The sequence below is a fragment of the Zingiber officinale genome, chromosome 4A (genome assembly GCF_018446385.1).
Source record: "Zingiber officinale cultivar Zhangliang chromosome 4A, Zo_v1.1, whole genome shotgun sequence".
Lineage (NCBI taxonomy): Eukaryota > Viridiplantae > Streptophyta > Magnoliopsida > Zingiberales > Zingiberaceae > Zingiber > Zingiber officinale.
In genome coordinates, this window is record NC_055992.1 from 9,133,960 (window position 1) to 9,155,363 (window position 21,404).

The 21,404-nt window shown below is 38.8% G+C and overlaps 2 protein-coding genes across 3 annotated transcripts; one reads left to right on the forward strand and one right to left on the reverse strand.

The window, feature by feature from the left end:
- The first annotated feature begins 11,441 nt into the window (after positions 1 to 11,441).
- LOC121969497 (alpha-soluble NSF attachment protein-like) lies at positions 11,442 to 16,006 on the forward strand. Its single transcript, XM_042519638.1, has 9 exons — positions 11,442 to 11,725; positions 12,950 to 12,999; positions 13,097 to 13,169; positions 13,386 to 13,465; positions 13,725 to 13,876; positions 14,518 to 14,677; positions 14,754 to 14,801; positions 15,404 to 15,484; positions 15,712 to 16,006. The coding sequence occupies exons 1-9, from the start codon at positions 11,581 to 11,583 to the stop codon at positions 15,790 to 15,792; spliced, it is 870 nt and encodes a 289-aa protein (XP_042375572.1). The 5' UTR covers positions 11,442 to 11,580; the 3' UTR covers positions 15,793 to 16,006.
- Positions 16,007 to 16,788: 782 nt separating this feature from the next.
- Positions 16,789 to 20,185, reverse strand: LOC121969498 (serine/threonine-protein kinase D6PKL1-like). 2 transcript variants are annotated; one of them, XM_042519640.1, is made up of 2 exons: positions 19,169 to 20,185; positions 16,789 to 18,056 (listed from the first exon to the last, which is right to left on the reverse strand). In XM_042519640.1, exons 1-2 carry the CDS (start codon positions 20,050 to 20,052, stop codon positions 17,348 to 17,350), a joined length of 1,593 nt encoding a protein of 530 aa, XP_042375574.1. In that variant the 5' UTR covers positions 20,053 to 20,185; the 3' UTR covers positions 16,789 to 17,347. The 2 variants fall into 2 exon arrangements, with proteins under 2 accessions (XP_042375574.1, XP_042375573.1); XM_042519639.1 differs by having other exon boundaries at positions 16,789 to 18,194.
- Between the last annotated feature and the right edge of the window lie 1,219 nt (positions 20,186 to 21,404).

Genomic DNA, 21,404 nt, shown 5'->3' on the forward strand with positions numbered 1-21,404 from the left:
TTAGCCTTCCGACAGCCGAAGCATAAGGAACTGTTTTCATTTCCTCTATCTCCTTTGATATCTTTGGAGACATCTCTTTAGATAAAACTACTCCATGTTGAAAAGGTAAGAAACCTTTCTTGGAGTTTTGTATGCTTAAAACGAGCAAGGATTGTTTCGATATATGAAGCTTGGAATAAGTAAAATATATTCTTTTCTTGCGATCCCTTTGATCCTAATAATATATACATTCTCCCAAGTTCTTCATATCGAATTGTTTGGACAACCATACCCTTACTTCTGACAACACTTTGATATTGTTTCCAACTACCAAAAATGTTATCTACGTATAGTACAAGAAATACCACCACGTTTCCATCACACTCTTTATATACACAAGACTCATTCGGTTATTAAATAAATCCATAGATCTAGACTACTTTATTAAACCGGATGTTCCAAGATCTTGAAGCTTTACTTCAGTCCATAGACTGATTGAGATTACACAAGATGCTCTTTGTTCTTTGCAATGAACCCTTCTGGTTGCTATATATGGATGTTTTCTTCAAGATTTTCATTAAGGAAAACTGTCTTGACATCCACTTGCTAAATCTCATAGATAAAAGAATCTGTTTAGACTTAAGCATGACTACAGGTAAAAAAGTTTCCTTTTCCAACAAGCCTTGCTTCGAAAGTTTCTACCTTCCTGTCTATCCCTCTTTTCCTATTGTAGACTTATTTTCACATAATGGCTTTTACACCATTTGGTGATTTTATAAGCTCCCAGACTCTATACATATATTCTAATTCTGTATTCTTTGCAAAGATGCTACATATTTATATTGGAGTGCTTCGTCATATGTCCGGAGATCAGGTTCATGTCCACCAGGGATCGAGTCCAAAGACTCTACAAAACATGAATCTTTTAGGTTGTCTAACAACTCTCCCACTACGACAAAGCACTTTCTGCAATTGTGTATCATTTATGATACGTGTTACAGTTTCTTGTGATATTTCATCTTGTACAGTTGGTACTAGGTTAGACATGCCCTTTAATTTCCTTAAGAACAATTTTTACTCATGGGCTTGTGGTTCATAGTATAGTCCTTTTCTAAAATCGGACATTGGTGCCAACAATGGCCTTCTGATTTTAAGGACTACAAACCTCTTTTCATTTTTTCTAGGATAACTCACAAACAAGTGAACTCATGTCCAACTTATCAGTGTCTCTCATGTGCTAGACCACCCAAATCCGAATATGCTTCAGACTAGGCTTACGCTCATTCTGCAATTCTATGGGAGTGGAAAGTTCTGACTTAGAAGGTACTACGTTCACTTCCGTTTCCAGTGTATATCCTTAAAACGATTTTGGTAATTTTCTGAATAACTCATCTTTGATCTAATTATTCCATAAGAGCCTTATACTTTCTTTCTACTATACCATTCTGTTGGGGTGTACCAGGTGCAGTTAGTTGAGATTAAATCCCGTCTTCTGATAAGTGACTCCTAAACTCTCCTAAAAGGTACTCGTTACTACGATTTCTCCGTAGTGTCTTGATACTTTTACTTTAACGTTACTCCACATCAACCTAGTACTCTTTGAACTAATCAAAGCACTTAGACTTGTGGCGCGTTAAATAAATGTAGCCTTATCTCGAATAGTCGTCTATAAAAGAGACGAAATATTCGAAACAACCTCTTGCCTGGATAGTCAAAGGTCTACACAAATCAAAATGAACCAATTCCAACATATCTTTGGCTCCATACCCCTTAGACTTAAAAACGTCTTGGTTATTTTTCCTTCCAAGTAAGACTCGCAGGTTGGAAAGATTTCCACTACCAATGAACCTAAGAGTTCATTGGTTATTATCCTTTGAATCCTACTCAAGTTAATATAACCTAGCCTTAGATGCCAAAAATATGATTGGTTTATTTCCGAAGGTTACTTTCTCTTAAAGTTAGAAAATGTGTTATTAATTTCCATTTATTGCATCGTGGGAGTTATTGGATTATAAATTGTCAACCAACGTACCAGAACAGATAACTTCCCTATTTTTCTTGATAACAAGTTTGTTATCAAAATAGACAGAATATCTATTCTTTGATAGTTTAGAAACCGAAATTAAGTTCTTTCTAAACTTGGTATGTAAAGACAATTTTCTCAAAATCTACTTTTTATTCCTATCAGAGGATAAACATCTCCCACTGCAACAGCTGCTACTTTTGTAGTAGTGCCCATTTAGACGGTGATTTCCCTTTCATATAGTTGTCGGGTTTCCTGGAATCCCTGCAATGAATTACAGACATGATCAGTGGCTCCCGTATCTACACGTCAGGTACCGGTAGATAACTCCACTAAACATGTTACAACTAATGAATAAAATACACCTAAATTGTCCTTAGTTCTAAGAAGTCAGTCTACTATGTCCAAGTCCTATTTCCAATCATTATAATTGGGACTACTAAGTCTTTTCTATGGTATAACAACTTGGGGATTGACTAACATTTGAAAAACTTAAGAATCACAAAAATATTTGGTCAAGACCAACATCTCAAAATCCCCGTGAATTTTGTATGCCACGATAGTATGGACGTATACAAATTCTAAAAGGAGATTTTATCCATTAATTTTATTATCTTGTCAACTTTGTTGGAGTGTATACTGAAAGCCTAAGCTTTGTAAACATTCATTATGAATAAAGAATCACATTTGGTCAAATTGTCTACATTTAGTTGTAGTTGTTCAATTAATTTATACTGTAGATAACATAGTATGTGGTGTCACATGCAGAAGATAATGTTATCAGTACCTTATAAATTATAAACAGTAGCTCACGACCAAAATGGAAAAGAACAAACCATTAGAAGGTCGTAGTATAATTAGGTATCAGTTTATCTTAACTGTATAATTACACTAGTACACTTAGAGTGTATTGAGTAGGACCATTTGAGGTCGTTTCTTTTATACTGACTTTATAAAGAAACAAAGACCTCGGTTATTATGGAAGTGTGTGCTCTTAATCCTGATATAATAACAAGCACATATATTTGATATTTATTTCTTTAATTTATCAATGGGTGAGATTTAGTTCGATGAATCAATAAGCCCGATAAGTTGGGAAATGGTATCACTTATAGTGTGTGTTGTTGATTATAAAAGGAAACTGTGTCCTAGAGATACTGGGTTGATAATGTCCCCAAGAGGAGCTCATAAAGATTGTCATGCTAAACCCTGCAGGTGGACTTAGTCCGACATGACGATAAGGTTGAGTGGTACTACTCTTGGACTAAGATATTAATTAAATGAGTTGTCAGTAACTCACTTAATTAGTGGACATTCGATATCTTAAACACAGGGAGACTAACACACTCATAATAAGAAGGAGCCCAAAAATGTAATTTGGGATTGGTGCGGTAGTTCAATAATAGTTCTCTAGTGGAATGAATTATTGTTGATAAAATTAAGTTGTGTGTTCGGGACGAACACGGGATGCTTAATTTTATCGGGAGACCAAAACCAATTCCTCCTCTCGGTCCCTATCGTAGCATCTTATTTATAGAGTACTATACCCACCTATACCCACCTTCTATACTCACCAATAGGGGGCCGGCCAAGCTAGCTTGGGAACCAAGCTAGTGGGGACCGGACAAATTAAATTAAAAAGAGATTTTAATTTTAATTTTTATTATGTGGGAGATATAATTTATTAAAGAGAATTAAAATTAAAATATCTCTCTTGTAAAAGATCTACAAAAGATTAAAGAAAGATATTAGATCTCTTTCCTTATTTGTAGATTGGTGAGATATTTTATTTTCTCTTTAAAAATTATTCACATGTTGTAAAATTAAAATTATAGAAATTTCCTTTTATCAACCATGAAGAGATTTTGAAGAGAAATTTTATTTTTTAAAAATTTCCGGAAACAAATTAGGAAGTTTTAATTGTTGATTGAAACTTGTCCAATTTGTTCTTCATTGATGTGGCCAGCCATAAGATTTCAATTGGGGAAATTTTATTTTATTTTTCTTAATTAAATCATGTCAAGGAAATTGAGAAAATTTTATTGTAATTAAATTTCCTAATTTGCCTAGGCCAAGGAATATAAAAGAAGGGGGTGAGGGTGCCTTCAAGGGACACAACATCTATTATTTCTCTCCCTCTTTTGTTCCTTGGTGTGGCCGGCCATCCTCTCCCTCTCTTCCTCTTGTGGTGGCCGAACCTCTCTCTCTCCCTTGGAGCTCTTGTGGTGGCCGGATACTACTTGGAGAAGAAGAAGAAGAATGAGAGAAAGCTAGCATCTCTTGGAGCTTGGTTAGTGTTTTGATTTTCTTCCTTGGTGAAGCTTCTTCTTTTGTGGTCGAACCTAGCTAGGAGGAGAAGAAGGTGGTTGGTGGTTTCTCATCTCGGAAGATCGTTGCCCACACAGCGTCCGAGGTTAGAAGAGGAATACGGTAGAAGATCAAGAGGTTATTTTTCTACAAGGTATAACTAGTAATTTTTCTTTCCGCATCATACTAGTTATTTATGGAAATAATACCAAATACAAGAGGCTTACGTTCTAGTATTTCGAATATGTTTTTCGAAGTTGTGTTCTTTTGTTTTATTTTTTCCTTGTGATTTGATTGTTCTTTTTGGTTAACCTAAAGTTATTTTAGGAAATTAAATATTAGTTTTCTATAAAAGGTATTGTCTAGTCGGTGGTGGTTGCTCCCATATCCAAGAAGGCCATGTGCCTCGCCACGTCAGTACTGGGAACTAATTATGAAAATTAATATTTAATGGAATTAATAACTTAAGGTGATTTGGGTCGATCGTATTAAGTTCCGCAGGAGACCCAAGTCAAAACCTAAAAGAACGAATAGATTAAGTTTTGGATCAAACGTGTTAAGTTCCGCAGGCGATCCAAAATTTAATTTAAAAGAACACATGGTAGCTAGGAAAAGGTTCAGACCTTTGTACAAAATTTTTGTACAGTGGAACCTCTAGGTTTTCCGAGTAGCAACCAACAAACTTATGATAAATAAAATTAATAGCTGGTCTGTCTTTAATCAAATATTTGGTCAAGACTCTAAATTTAAAATAATATTGATTTCTCTAACAATACTATTTAAATTTACCAACACCTCAAAACACCGTGAATTTTGCATGCCACGTTAGTGTGGACGTATACAAAATCAACATTTGTAAGAGGAGGGTTTTACCCATTAATTATCTTGTCAACCTAACTTTATGGCAAATAAAATTATCTCAAACACCGTTAATTTTGTATGTCACATTCGTGTGGACGTATACAAAATCAATCATTTGTAAGAGGAGTTTTAACCCATTAATTTTATTATCTTGTCAACCTAGTTTTATGACAAATTAATAGTTGGTTTCCTTTTGGTCACACAAGTAATAACAGTGACTCCGTTGGGGAGGATACTATTAGATGCATCTAAGTGTATACCATTACTTTGATACTAAGTCCATTAAATAGAATTGTGCCCCTTCAGTTGGAGAAGATCACACACATCCTAAATAATTTCCTATAATCATCCATTAAAGAAGTTTGATCTAGTGATCCGTAAACAAACTCATCCGTTGTGGAGGGAGGCACTCAGAGCCAACACGCAAGCTTGTTGCATCACTTACAAACCAGTAATGGAGACCGTAAGATTTATATACTAATCCCTCTCCCACTTAGTTATTTAAAATGAGGAATTTTAACCTATTCTAGCATATAACACATGCACACACACAGTAAATAAAAGCAATAAATTTGGAAATTAATTTTCCAACTATTATGACATTTTCATCACTGTCCTCCATGTGCTCCAACCCTAGCTGCTGCCATCTTTAGCCACCGCCATCGGGTCGAGTTGTCGCATATATCTTGCTTCTTATTCTGCTGCGCCTCTGGTCCTCCGATAGCATCACGCCTCGCAAAGATACGATCCGCGACAAATATAGAATTTTACATACATCGATCCTATATTCCATAAAGGAATGTACATGTATTCTAGATCGAACAAAAATAAAATTATAAAAATAACACAGCTCCTGCTGTATTTGATACATACAATCATGCACACAAAATAATGCCCTTGACATGTCTAAGGGTCCAATCACACACAATATCTATATGATATAATAGTTGGAGTCTGCAACCAAAGAGTTAACACATCCTACTATTATCCTGCCTAAATTATGTATGACATGTGCATAACCTATTTGAAAATCAAACACATAGAGGCAAACCCTAGCTCTGATACCAATTGTTGGTTAGTCCTAGGAAAATCGTACCGGTTCCACTGTACAAAAATTTTGTACAAGTGTCGAACCTTTCCTTAAATAACCTATTGTGTTCTTTAGAAGTTAAATTAGGAATCACAGACGGAACTTAACATCATTGATTCCAAATTTAACTTATCTGTTCTTGATTATTTAGATTTGGATCGCAAGCGGAACTTAACACTATTGATCCAAATCCACCTATGTTATTAATTCCATTAAATATTAATTTCCAAAATTGGCTTCCAGGACTGCATGGCGAGGCACATGGCCTTCTTGGGTATGGGAGCATCCACCATCGCCTAGACAAAGCCTTTTAAGGAAAGCTAATATTTAATTTCCTTAAATAACTCTAGGTTAACCAAAAAGAACAATCGAATCACAAATTCGAAAAATAAAACAAAAGAAACACAAATTCGAAACAAATCCGAAAACTCTAGAATCATATGCCTCTTGTGTTTCGTATTTCCAAAAATAACTACCCAAAGAAAACTAGTATGATGCGGAAAATAATTACCAGTTATACCTTCTTTGTAAGCAAATAACCTCTTGATCTTCTATCGGATTCCTCTTCTTATCCCGGACGTTGTGTGGGCAACGATCTACCGAGATGAGAATCCACCTAAGCTTCTCCAAGCAAGATTCGGCCACCACAATTCTCCAAGAGAAGTAGAGGTCCGACCACCACCACCAAGCTCCAAGGGATGCAAGAAACAAAACCTCCTTTCTCTTCTTCTTCTCCTAGTTAGAACTGGCCACCATCAAGAGCTCCAAGAGGGGATAAAACCAGCCACTAAAGAAGAAGAGAAGAGGAGAGGAAGAACCTCTAGGGCCGACCACACCAAGGAGAAAAAGAGAGGAAGAAAAGAATAAAGTTGTTAGCCATGAAGACACCTCTACCCCCTCTTTTATAATCCTTGGTCTTGGCAAATAAGGAAATTTAAATAAAAAACTTCCTTAATTCTTTTGCCATGAAAAGGAAAATTTATTTAATTAAAAACAATTTTCTCTTCTCAATTGTAATGGCCGGCCACTTTTAAAAACAAAACAAGGAGAGTTTTAATTAACACAAGAATTAAAACTTCCTAATTTGTCTCCGGAAATTTATAAAAAATTTCTCCAATAATTTTTCCCTTCATGGTGGATTGTAAAAAAGGAAATTTTATAAATTAAAATATTTCTTTTAAACATATGGATGATTTCCAAAAAGGAAAGTTATCTCTAAAAATTAAAATCTCCTTTCAATCTACAAATAAGGAAAGATATCAAATATTTTCTTAATCTTTTGTAGAAACTTATAAAAGAAATATTTAATTTTTAAACTCTCTTTTAAATCATAAACATGATTAAAAAAGGAAAGTTTTCTCAAAATTAAAATCTACCTTTCAATCTACAAATAATGAAAGATTTCAAATCTTTTCTTAATCTTTTGTAGAAAACTATAAGAAGAAAGATTTAAATTTCAAACTCTCTTTTAAAACCATGATATCCACATAAGAAATAATTTTAATAAAAATCCCTTTTTATTTTCTATGTGGCCGGCCACACCTAGCTTGGACTCCAAGCTAGGGTCGACCACTAATCTTGACTCTATCCTTGGGTCTTGGTCGGCCCTAGCTTGGGTTCCAAGCTAGGTTGGGCGACCCCCTTGGGTTGGGTAAGAAGTGGATATGTGGTGGGTATAAATCTCTATATACAAGAGGCTACGATAGGGACCGAGAGGAGGAATTGGTTTTGGTCTCCCGATGAAATTAAGCTTCCCGTGTTCGCCCCGAGCACATAATTTAATTTCATCAATAATAATTCATTCCACTAAAGAACTATTATTGAACTACCGCACCAATTCCAAATTACATTTTGGGTACCTTCTTATTATGAGTGTGTTAGTCTCCCTGTGTTTAAGATATCGAATGTTCATTAATTCAAATGAGTTACTGACAACTCACTTAATTAATATCTAGTATCAAGAGTAGTACCACTCAACTTTATCATAATGTCGGACTAAGTCCACCTGCAGGGTTTAACATGACAATCCTTATGAGCTCCTCTTGGGGACATCATCAACCTAACTCTCTAGGACACAGTTTCCTTCTATAATCAACAACACACACTATAAGTAATATTATTTCCCAACTTATCGGGCCTATTGATTTATCGAACTAAATCTCACCCATTGATAAATTAAAGAAATAAATATTAAATATATGTGCTTGTTATTATATTAGGATTAAGAGCACACACTTCCATAATAACTAAGGTCTAGTTCTTTTACTAAGTCAGTACAAAAAGAACTTACCTAAATGGTCCTACTCAATACACTTAGAGTATATCAGTGTAATTTATTAGTCAAGATAAACTAATATTTAATTACACTACAACTATTCTATTGGTTTGTTCCTTTCCATCTTAGTCGCGAGCAACTATTTATAATTTATAAAGAACCGACAATATGATCTTCTGAGTATGACACCACACTCCATGTTATCTACTATATAAATTAATTAAACAATTACATTTAACAAATAAATGCAGATATTGACCAATGTGATTCTTTTATTTCAAAAATAAATGTTTACAAAAGCTAGGCTTTTAGTATACACTCCAACAGAAGTGATGCTGGAACACAGTTTGGAAATCCTTGAAGCTCCGTATCGAGCCGTTCAACAGCCTTCTGAACCAGCGCTATACCGATCCGGAGAGAGTGGTGAGGAAGACACGGCACTTCACTCCATCCGTGTATTGGTGCAACGTGGCCTCGTCATCAAACTAATCAAGATGATCATCTGGGTCAGTCGACCCGTTGTACGTCCTGATCGCCAACGAGGTGTAGTATCGAGGTAGAGGGTCTTGTAAGATTTCCTTTGAGAACTATCTGTTGATCCGTTCGGGAGACGTGTTGCTCCGGGGAGTTTTGCCTTTCTGTGTATCCCAAACAGGAGCATCGTCTTAAGACGATCCCCGCTCCTGATGCGCTTGGGCTATCTCCGAGGGGGTTTGGAACAAGGCGCGATGGAAGGGGATCGGCACGGGCAGCTCTTCCCCCTATGCGCCTTTCAGCCTTCTGTTCTACCCCCATATGGAGAGTTGCTTCGCTCAATTTTCTAGCCTCGCTCGCCTGTCGGCCGCCGATGTTGTAGGCTGCAGCGCTAGCTGATCGGCTAACGCCTGTTGTTGATGTTGCTCGACCATTTTCGCAGCTCGGGCCTGAATGAGCATCTCTAGCTCCTCTTGAGTGAGCATCATGGAGATGAGCCGTCCAACGTCTTCAATCTTCTCAGCTCAGATGCAGGTGGCGTTCCCACAGACGACGCCAAATACTGTCGGAGCAAAAGAAATGCTGAAGAAGACCGAAAGCAGACGCGATGGGGAGAAGACTTATGAGAGAAAGGTCATAGGGAAAGCCTAGGTTGTCAGAGAAGAGGTGTGGAGGACCGTCGGAGAATGGATCGCACATGAGCACAGAGACGGTCGTTAGAACTCGAAACGTGAAGCGTGCAAATGAAGTGGCGCAGTGGGCTTATAAGGCTTGGGCTCGACTAACTAGAGTCGTCCGATCTAGGTCGCAGAAACCCAGGCCAAGATCTCATCGTTAAATTCAAACCGCCAAACGTCACATCACGTCTGTCACGTCAGGCATGCGGTGGCAGTGGATGTGACACGTGGCGCGCCACCATGGGTCGACATTTAATGATGGCATGATAGCGCATTCAGCCTTAATGCGCAGGGATTTGCACGATTTCCAAGAAATCTGGGTGACGTCAGCTTGGCCCGAGCTAGTCTGAGACAACCCGAGGAGAATTTTCACAAGTGCAAACCTTCGTCATGTCGATCAAATAGAAGAAGCATACCTATACCCGAACAATAAGCTTCAGTAGGCTGGTCGGTGATGTGCAGTCTCGTCCCGATCAGCGGCCACACCGTGTCGAAGGCCGATCGGGAGGAAACCTACTCGATCAATGGTCCAATCAGTAGGAGTACAACCTCCTTCAACTATACTTGAGGGGGCTTGTGATGCAGTGATGATAAGGTGCCCTACCACCACGGTGGAGGTCAAAGGAGGTCAAAGTCAAGACGGTCAACGGGAGAACGGTATCTACTGGCCGGACGAATCACACTCCGACCTGGGATTAAGCTCCGACTCATCGTCCTCGTCACGAGCATTTCAAACACCCGACGCTCAAGGGAAGATGTGCAAAAGCCAAGCCGACCGGCTATCCCGTTCGGTCAGGCAGCGAGGCGTGGCACCAACAGAATTTAACTTCGGGCGAGCGGCTCTTTCGCTCGGCCTACCAGCAAACTTGACTTCAGTCGAGCTCCTGGCCAAGCGGCCATCTTGCTCAGCCCGACAACAGAGCAGGCGGACAGTGGACTTTCGGTCGAGCGGTTATCCCGCTCGGGCCGACAACAGAGAAAGCGGACAGTGAACTTCCGGCCGAGCGGCTATCCCGCTCGGCTCGACAACAGAGCAGGCGGATAGTGGACTTCCGGCCGAACGGCATGCACGCGTGCTACAAAAGCTCTATATAAAGGGGGGTCCAAATATCGGCGGAGGTATGCGTTACATGCGATATTTATTGTTGCACTACATTTCTCGTTCCTAATTTTTCTTGCTTCGGCGGAGATTGACTTGAGCATCGGAGGGTCATCACCGGAGGCCCCTTTCCTGATCCGACACTGACGCTACTTAAGTTATAAGTCGCAGTGAAGTCCATTGGAGGTCAATAGAAATATTACATTTCTAATATTCATCTTATCGACTTTTGGACAGGATATATTGCAATTTGTATTATAATTGTTCATGATTACTTTACTCTTTCCCGTGAATTAATTCCGGTTTAATACCATTCATTGATTTGAAATTTTTCTGTGGATAAAGATAAAGACAGAGACATGTTTCTTCATGGTTCCAGTAATCAAATACATGGATTGACAAGGAATGACATTCTATTTCCATGGGCAAACTTTCACAAAGGAACAAATAAAAGATCAAGTGGTAGCTTAGATTAAATGTATCGACCCTAAACTAAATAAGGATCATATTCACAAAAGATAACTGGCAAAGAATGGTATTATTTTTAAAAATAAACTACGGCAAGGTTTCTTCGTTGGCCCGGTTGTAATTTGCGCTGGCCTGGAGTCTAAATCCAAGGGTATAAAGGTAATGTGAGATTTTACGATGTCAAGGCATTTGCCCATTGTAAGCAACCTTGGTTTACCTGCGATCGCAGGGCCTTCTTCCCCTTCGCCTTGCTTTCCTATTCCGTGTGTACGTCCGCGGCCGCTCTTGCGCTGAGAGGAAGCCATCAGAACGTCGGAGGAAGAGGAGATGGCGGATCAGAGCGCCAAGGCCGAGGAGTTCGTGCAGAAGGCGGAGAAGAAGCTATCAGGATGGGGAATCTTCGGATCCAAGTACGATGACGCCGCCGATTTGTTCGAAAAGGCGGCCAATTGGTTCAAGCTCGCAAAAAACTGTATTTTTCTTGCCTCATTTATGGTTCTGCCCCTTGAAAGTTAGGGGCTTTTTTTCCCCATTGCATGTTTGTGCTTGGTTGGAGAAATCTGCTTTTCGATCGACCTTCTTAGGTTAGGAGGATTTACTTGTTTTATTTTACATGAAAGGTTTTAGCGATGACCAAAATCCTTATCCGGATTCGCCTTCGGTTCTGGTGGATGAGCGGAGTATGCTCAAGTAATTTTGTATTGCGCTTGTTGGATTCTGGTTTCTCTCCCATTTGATATCAGATCGGAAGACGACTGCCTAGGGTTTTTTTCGTTAAATGTTGGCTGTTGGTGATGAGTAGTGGTTTTCAGCTGCGAATTTAGTGAATCCTAGAGCTTTGTAGGTCGAATTAGTGGCATTCACTATCTATAATTAATCGGCATCGGCTATGTTTTTGGTTGCAGTAACATTTTCTATTCGCATCACTCGCTAGTCTCTGACATCAGTTTGACATGAACACATGAATGCCATTTGTCAAAAATACAACAATGGCTAAATTTGTCAACATAAATTGGTAAACACATTTATGGTATTTTGTGGTAATATAATCAAATAACCTAGTCCTTGTTTGATTTGGATTCCACATAAGTGTATAGATAAATTCCTAGCATAGCCATATGAGCAAATTATTTACCTTGTTTGAGTTTGACTTAAGATCCAATTCAAAGTAATGTTGATTTAATCAAATCAAATCTTGTCCCATTTATTCAATTGCTTAAATTAACAAGGAGATTTAGATTGGTAGATTGCCTCCGGTTAGATGAGTTGTGCCTCCTAGGATACAATATGTTGCCTGGAAGTCATTTCATCGTATATTGGATCAGATGCCAATTAGATATTACAGAGTCAGACTATGAGGATCTAAATTCATCAATTATTATTACTGTTCTGGTCTGTTGATTAGTTCTTTATTTGGCCGATATTATTGTTTGATTTGATGGTATCAAGTTGTTATGTTATTTCCTTTGCAAAATAATTATTCCTTAATTTTCTTCTGAATGATTGCACTTGTTTGAGCTTGGTTGGAAGTTTTATTTTGCCTGCAATACTCAGCAAAAGGCATCAGTTACTCTTTTAGTTGCGTCAAATTTGATTAAATTTAAATCAATAAACATTATTTTGACTATTTTAATTTCTAGTTGACAACTGTGTTTTTGTATTGCTTCTTAATTAATGGCTTAATTTGCTACTGCAGGGGACAGAGCTGGATCAGTGTACATCAAAATTGCTGACTGTCAATTGAAGGTTAGATAAGATTATTCGTGAGTTTGATAGGATGAGTAGTTTCACATATTATCAATTTTAGTGGCATTTAATCATTCATGTTGGTATCATTATGCAGTTAGATAGCAAGCATGAAGCTGCCACATCATATGTTGATGCAGCAAATTGTTACAAGAAAATCTCAATTCAAGGTACATATTCATCTGAGCAAAGCTCAATCAGGTGCTTCCTTCATTCAAACCAGTTGCTACTTCTTTGGCTCTATTACATGTTTGAGTTCCATGTTTCTTGCTGTTTCCAGTTTTTTACTAATTAACATCTTTATGTTGTCAAAGCTAAAAAGTGGGCACGCATTTTCAACATGTTACTTTGCTATTTGGATAAAAACATAATCCATGTTGATGCAGATGCTGCCGAATCATTAAACCAGGCTGTTAACCTTTTCCTGGAGATTGGTAGACTAAATATGGCTGCAAGATATTGCAAGGTGAAGATCTGGCTTTCACTGCTGATGTTCTCTTGTGGCATTTTCTTCATGGACTGTACCATTCTACTGCATAATCTAGCGATTATATAGTTTCAGTATAAAAATCTCTCCAGTTCTTGTGCTTGGAATAAAATTGTTGGGACAATCCTTGCTGGTGATTGTTCCCTGATTTTAAGTTGATGCTGTGCGTGTATGAACTTAGGATGTTTTTAGTTATTTTATTTTCTTTTGCTGTGGATTTCATTTTGTCATATTACAGGAGCTTGGAGAGTTATATGAGCAAGAACAGGATTTAGAGAAGGCTATTGTGTACTTTGAACGGGCAGCTGATCTCTTTCAAAGTGAGGAAGTGACAACTTCTGCCAATCAATGTAACCAAAAGGTTGCACAATTTGCCGCTCAACTGGAGCAGTAAGTGTAACTTGTTGACATTTGTTCTTTATTTTACCATATCAAATTGTCAATCATCTCTGATATTTTTGGCTAGTTTCTGTTCCTTACCAGCAATTATGATTATGACTAAGCCTTTCTGTTGGTGTACTGATTGCGCACTGTTAGATCCAATGTGCTGGAATGTTAGTTTTCTTCTTGCCTTCCCCTTTTAGAATTAGGTTTAGCTGGTAGACCGTCTTATTGGTTTACTATTCCTGATGTTTTTCTGTGCAGACCTGAAGAAGATTACTTTTAGCTGTCTTAGTGGTATATATTGGAACACCTTGATATCTACCTCTTTTCTGCATATTTGGTTTCTGGAACTCTTATGTTTACCACATTGAATCTGAACTCAGCAAACAACTCATATCTCTTTGACCATAGTGCCCGTCGGCTTAAGTAATGTTTTACTTTCTGTCTGTTATGTACTTTTTTTTGTTAACCTATAATTCTGAAAATTGCAACAAGTACCATTTGCCTTGTTGATTGGCGAACAATTTGTAGATTATATGTTCTTTGTATATTTAGTAGAATCAGCATATGCATATGATATATTTAGCTTCAGAAAATTTTAGCTTCTGGTTGTGGTTGTGTACAAACTAGACATGTTATTTTTTCAGATACCCAAAGGCAATTGGAATACTTGAAGTGATTGCACGACAGTCCATCAATAACAATCTTCTCAAGTATAGTGTCAAAGGGATTCTACTGAATGCTGGAATATGTCAGCTGTGCAAAGGTGATGTTGTTGCAGTTACAAATGCATTAGAACGATATGAGGTTTGTGCATCTTGGCTAGTAATTGACGACCTTTTTATGTCAAAGATCATTTAACCTGGTGGTACATCTTGTGCAGGAACTTGATCCCACCTTTTCAGGCACACGGGAATACAAGCTTTTATCTGTAAGACTTAGATGGTTTTCCGGTGATATAGGCTTGACTTTTCACTTGCAGATCAGTTTTCTTTACTCAGCCAACCAAGTTCCTGCAAGTATTATTTGCTAGAAAAGTTCACATAATATTTATCTCATTGAAAGGATAATATCTATGCAGTCAGCCGAAGATAGTTGACTTAATTTCATATAATCTATTTCATCACGGATAGATCTTATCAAATTTGTAAAAAGAAAGGTGAAATGTGTTAAACTATAGAGAGTATATAGAATGCCCAACTATCGGTGCATGGTCAAATTAATTTTCAAAAACTTTATCGCATTCCAAGGTTTCATGTTTTATCAATTTAATTCGTTTGCTATTAGAATAACATTGCATGGCACTTTTATTTGCTACTATCATGCTTTTATTCCATTCGTTCCTTGTCCATTTTTTTTATTCTAAAAAATTTATTGAATTATTTATTAACCAAATTATACTTGAGTTTCTTAAACTATTCAAACTTAAGAAAATCATCTGGATTAGCATACGTCTGATTGGATTTGTTAAAAATTATTTGTAGTTCTTAAAGTTATATGAATTTCACCAATCAAAGTACCACTTTATTGCAGAATTTAGCAGAAGCACTGGATGAGGGAGATGTTGTGAAATTTACAGATGCAGTTCAAGAATATGACAGCATGACCAGGCTGGTATGCGTTTTCTATTAACATTGTCGATCGGTCCCATCATACTTTAAAAGTTTATGTTCTACTTGATCTAGCGTTTGATGGAGTAGCAAGAACATAAAAGTTGATAAATATTTCCTAATCAATGCTAATATCTTTTCCTCAAGAAAAAATATAACACAAGTATTTGTACCGGTTAACTTGTTAACTTAAAGCAATCTTGATGACGAGACAATCTAAACTGACACCAGGATTCTTGGAAAACTACTCTTCTGCTGCGAGTGAAGAACACCATCAAATTGAAGGAAGAAGAGGAAGACGATCTCACCTAATTCCTGCTAAGTATCGGCATCGTTGTCTATATCTTTGTCTGAAGATGATCCTTTCATGGTGGTCTTGGTTCGAAGAGTTTGGTTCAGGTTCGAAGATGAGGTCAATGCTTTTGAGTTGTGTGCAACTGTCGCACCTTTGCCTTTCCTATCATTTACTCTGGAGATCGCTAACTTTCACAATTCAATAAGACTTATATTTGTCTTCTTGGTTCTATTTCACTGGCTTCTAAACAATATAATATATTTCTGTTAATGGGTGTTTTCTATTGTAATCTCAGGTTAGTTGATTCATAATCTTTAATCAACAGACAAATGCACTTTAGTGGTATGGTAATAGATGCCAATTCAATCATGTATCGGCAATGATCAACGTAAACATTGATTCGATAATACACTGGTTTAAATAATCATACTGCCTGATTTGAGAAAATTTAAAAATTGTAATATACAAGAGAAAAATAATAATACATAATATGGAAGATTATAGTATGCTATAAGACGTCTGACGTTATACAATGATACGATAAGCAAGGCTCGAATTCGGTTCGAAATAAGTATAGTTGAGTTCAAGTTTGATTCGAATCTCGAAAAATTCAAAATATTTGATTCGAGTTCGGTTCAAATTAAGGCTCGGGTTCGATTAGAAATATTCGAACATGTTTACAAACTATTCGAATTATTGTTCGAAAATAGACTCGAAATTTATTTATTTAATATATATTAAATTTATATTAATAAATATTAAGGTTCGTCAACAGCTCGAATAATATAATTTGGACTCAAGTTTGGCTGAAAAAAAATTCGAACATATTCGAGTTCGGCTCGAATTAGATAAATTCGAATACTAATTGAATATTTTTCGAGTCGGTTCGAAATACTGCCGAGTCAACTCGAAAAGCTCACGAGCCGACTCGATTTGTTTGCAGCCCTAAGCTGGACACCTGGGCTTATAAGCGCTCAGTTTGGGCAACATACAGTAGTACTGCCCGATTGCACTTAATTACAACTAATTAGTTCTTAACTACAATCTCAATATACAATGAACTCAATCTACAAATAGCAAGTGAAACATAAAAAAAAAAGGAACAAAACAGTAAAGTAATTACAATTGCGACACAGTGATCAACTCAACTCTGCAAACTGAGCTAGAACTGCAGAAATCCTTCTTCATAGCAGTCTGCCGTCTTGCACTATGCAGCTTGGTGCTATCGTTCTGCTCAGTTTCTATATGTTTCAGATTCACGAGTAGCAGTTGTCATTAGGGGGAGAATAATCAACAATTAGCACAAATCTGTTCTGCAGATTTCTGTACAGAGATTCTAATGCCAACTTTTCATGGTTGAAGAGCTGCACTTTTTTCCTTTTTCTTTAAAAATGTTGCACCTCAAGCAATGAATCTGTTCCCTGATCCCTAAAACAGTTCCCTAATCGCAAACCAACATAATTCACCCACTTATCACAGCAAAGTCATCTCCTTAGAACCTTTTTGGGGGCAGATTGCAAAGATCAAATCGTGGGAGAAAAAAAACACACACACAATGTAGAAGGATCTAAGTTAAAAAAAATCCATGTCTAGATATTTGCCGGATGGTTTCACATTCACTCCCACCATATTCCCATCAACTGTGACTGTAAAATCACCGCTTGTGCCAACTTTAAACTTATTCATCTTTGGCACATCTGGTGGGCTTTCGCACCGTATAAGTGCCCAATTAATGCTCTGAAAAAAAGGATGTGGCTTCAACTCCGCAGTGCCATGCCTATAAGCAAGCCTTTGCTGGGGCTCTTTCACAAGCAGGCCTTTGATCAGATCTCGCGCTGCAAAACTGATAGTAGGAAACTCAGGGAACTCTAGTGGCTCTCCCACCACGTTGAACAAGGTAGCACGGTTTCCAGACCCTTTAAATGGTGTCTTTCCAAACAGAAGCTCGTAGAGAAGTATCCCAAAGCTCCACCAATCCACAGCACTACCATGCCCTTCTCCTTTGATGATCTCAGGTGCTAAATATTCATGAGTCCCCACAAAGGACATGGAATGGGCACTTGAGGGCTCCGCGATTAGCACAGGAAGTGTTTGATGCGGTTTTCCAACATCAGTTGTGCATGCTTTGCTTGCCTTGGATCTCCTGACACCCGGCAGATGTGGTGAGAAGCAAGTAGGCTGCAGACATGAGTGCTTCATGCAACTGGGTTCAATACAAGAAGGTTGACTGTGTCTTCCACTACTCTTCGTGGATTTCACCAGAGTGGGAAAAACCGCACACCTTAAAGAGAGATCAAAATCAGATAGCACTATGTGTCCATCATCTCTTACCAATACATTCTCTGGTTTGAGATCTCTATAAATTATCCCAAGCATGTGAAGGTACTCCAAAGCAAGAAGAACTTCAGCAACATAAAACCTGAATAAATTTTTTCATGCTTGTAGAGTTAAGAAGTATCTTCACATTGTAGTTAATTTTTTTATTTTTATATAAAGCATGGATAAGAATTATGACTTTATTGGCGGACTATGTTCATCATTTCTACTTATTTTCAGATAGTAATCAGAACAAGAATCAGTTCCATGTTAGCAACAAAGTTCAAGCAACATATGAGGCATAGATTTCAGCAGGCTAGTTAAGATTACAAATATCAGACAGCTGGTTCATTGCCACTTATAATGATTTGCAAGTGTTGAATAAATGTTCAATATAAGCATCAGACAACTACAATACATGCAAAATCTTGCCTAATTATGGTATAATTAAGTAGAGATAAAGGTTACTATTTACTATATAATGAGAAGCAAATTACAAGGTTTGATTAAGAAATATTTAATCACCCCAGAGAAGATGCGATAAAAGTGAACTGTCTATAACTCGATTGGCTAAGCCATTGGGCCTCACATTTTACTAGACTTTGGACTTGGAAAAGGATGTCAACACTAATGGGAGAGATTATGTGGCCACAATTTAGTCTATTGCCATTGGAAGCTCTGAGTGGAGTAAGGGACATCATAAAGCCTCGACGTGTTGATATCATTAAATTGGGTGTAAGCATTTTACACCACATGGTTCAAACTTCTAACAGTTATATGTGGAGATAAGTGACTAGTATTTTATTGAATTCCTTTAAGCTTCTTACTCATTTGTTCATAAAATAGAGAGCAGAATGCATTGCATTGGAAGCAAAAAAAACATTAGAAGGATAGAAAGAAAAGCCTAAAGCTTGATGTTCAACAATGTTTGATGAAGACTAAGAATGTGAAAATAAACAAACAAACAAACAAACAAAAAGCCATGGTAATAATTCAATTGGTGATTTGCATTTCATCGTTTGAATAATTCAAAATGAATGATGCTTCCACAAAGATGCTACAGTTGCAACATATTACCTTGCAGCAGTCTCAGTGAAGCATTTTCCAGGTCGCCTTTGCTGGAGGTCGCGGAGATCGCCGCCGGAGTAGAACTCCATCACCAAGCAAGAAAAATTCTCAGTCTCAAAGTGCGCATAGAGGGTCGGCAAGAACGGGTGGTCAAGACATTGCAGAATCTCCCTCTCCGTCTGCGCCCTGCTCAGCTTCTTGCGGCTCACAAGCGCCGCCTTGTCCATCACCTTCACAGCGAACAGGGGGCTTCCTTTTCCCCTCAATTCGGCGAGGTATACACAACCGATGTCCCCGCTCCCAAGCCTTTCCAAGAGCCTGAAGTGCCCTAATCCAAGACGTCCGTCACGTATGCTAACAGCGCGGATGGCGTCCCACCGCCCATCATTCGCCTGGTGCGGCTTTTTCGCCCACCAGCCGCCGGCAGTGCTGCTCCAGCCACTGCACCAACTGCCGCTGCTGCTGCTGCATTCATCGTCCGCATCGTCGTCGCCGCTCGAGCCAGGGTTCCGCCGGCTGTCCTCGTCTTGAAAATCGCTGACCGTAGAGCGGGCGCCGACGCTGCAAGCGGTACCGTGGCTGACCCTAGCGGTGACGAAGCTCAAGCAGTCATCTTTGGCGTCGGAGAGGCTTAGCATCGGGTCGAAGAAAACGTCGGAGGGCGCCGCAATCCGGCTGGCATGGCCGGGGGAGGAGGGGAGAACAAGATTTCGCTCGCGGACGACTGAATCGTCCTGGGGAGGTGAGTCCGCGATCAAGGAAGAAAGGGAGGCGCGGCGGCGGGCGGAGACCGCTGGGCTAGACAGGGGAAAGATGCTGCGGCTGAGAGGCTCTGCGGCGGCGGCGGAAGGGCTGAGAGGCGGGGGTTCGGAGCAGTCGTCGGAGGTCGGCATCACCCTCTCCTCCAAATTCCAATCTTGTGTTCCAATTTAGTCTTCTGCTTTGCTTCTTGTGCGTCTCTTGTGCTATCATCACCAAAACTCTCTTTTTCCCAACAAAAGGCTGCAACACACGTCTTCACAACCCTGGCCAAAAATGATATCACCAAAAACGCAAAAATAATTATGAAATTGAGTCAGAATAATAGTATAATATCACAATTACCATTGCATTTAAGATAATTCTATAAATAATTATTGAATTGATTAAAACTAACCCTACTGACGAATTTATTAATATCACAGTTACAATTACAATATAAGAGGATCCACATTGATACGTTATTGGAAAGTTATAATCAATATACTGGTATTAAAAACAATGTGACCTGGTGTTAATGTCAATTGAACGCATTTAAAGCATTTATTTATATATATATATAAAATGTTGTCGACGCAGGACCTGCATAGGACCAAAAACATTAGATCTTTCGTCTTTATTTTTTTATTATTATTTTTTTGCCAGAATAAAAATAGCTAGTAAATCTACAACGATTAGTAGATCTATATCACCTCATCTAATCAAGATGTGAGTTTACATGTAGACCTAAATGAAGAAGAAATTTGTCCAATGGATCATAAACAACAAAAAGAAAGGAAAAAGGTAAAATGAAATCGGGCATTGCAGATGATCTTGTCCGAGAGCTGAGTCGATGGAGTTGGAGATGTGACGTTCCTGTTGACTGGTCGAAGACTCCGGAGACATAGATCCTTTACTGCCAGGAACCTGCAAACACAGGGCCGTACCGGGGAGGGGTTCCCCGGTGATAGCCCTCCGACGCTCAAGTCAAATCTCCGACGAAAAGAAGTAGACAAAGAAGAAACGAGAACTGTAGCTACAATAAAATAGTGAGTATACCTCAGTCGAAGTCTGGGGGTCCTTATATAAGGCTCCCGAGAGGCGTGTGCACGCTCCCTGAGGTGTGCACGCTCCTCAAATCATACCTACAATGGATGTGTCAGAAAAGCATGCCCGACACCCTACCTTAATAGCACGAGCATATCTCTGATGTGACAGTGGAAGTTTCCACCGTACGATTTCTCTGTCCGACCAGGTCGCTGGCCATGTCTCTTGTTGGCGACACTGGTTCCCAGGAAAACCACCTGCTCCCTCTGTCCTTTATCGGGCCGAGCGGAGGAACCGCTCGGCTAGCGCCTTTCTCGGGCCAAGCGGAGGCCACATTGGATAACGCCGTCCGGGCGGATGCCCGCTCGGCCGGTGACTTGGTGTCCGCACCCACCGTGTCGAGCGAGTGAGCCTTAACTGCAGGGTTGATGCCGGGTCTACTATTAGCCGAGCGGGATGG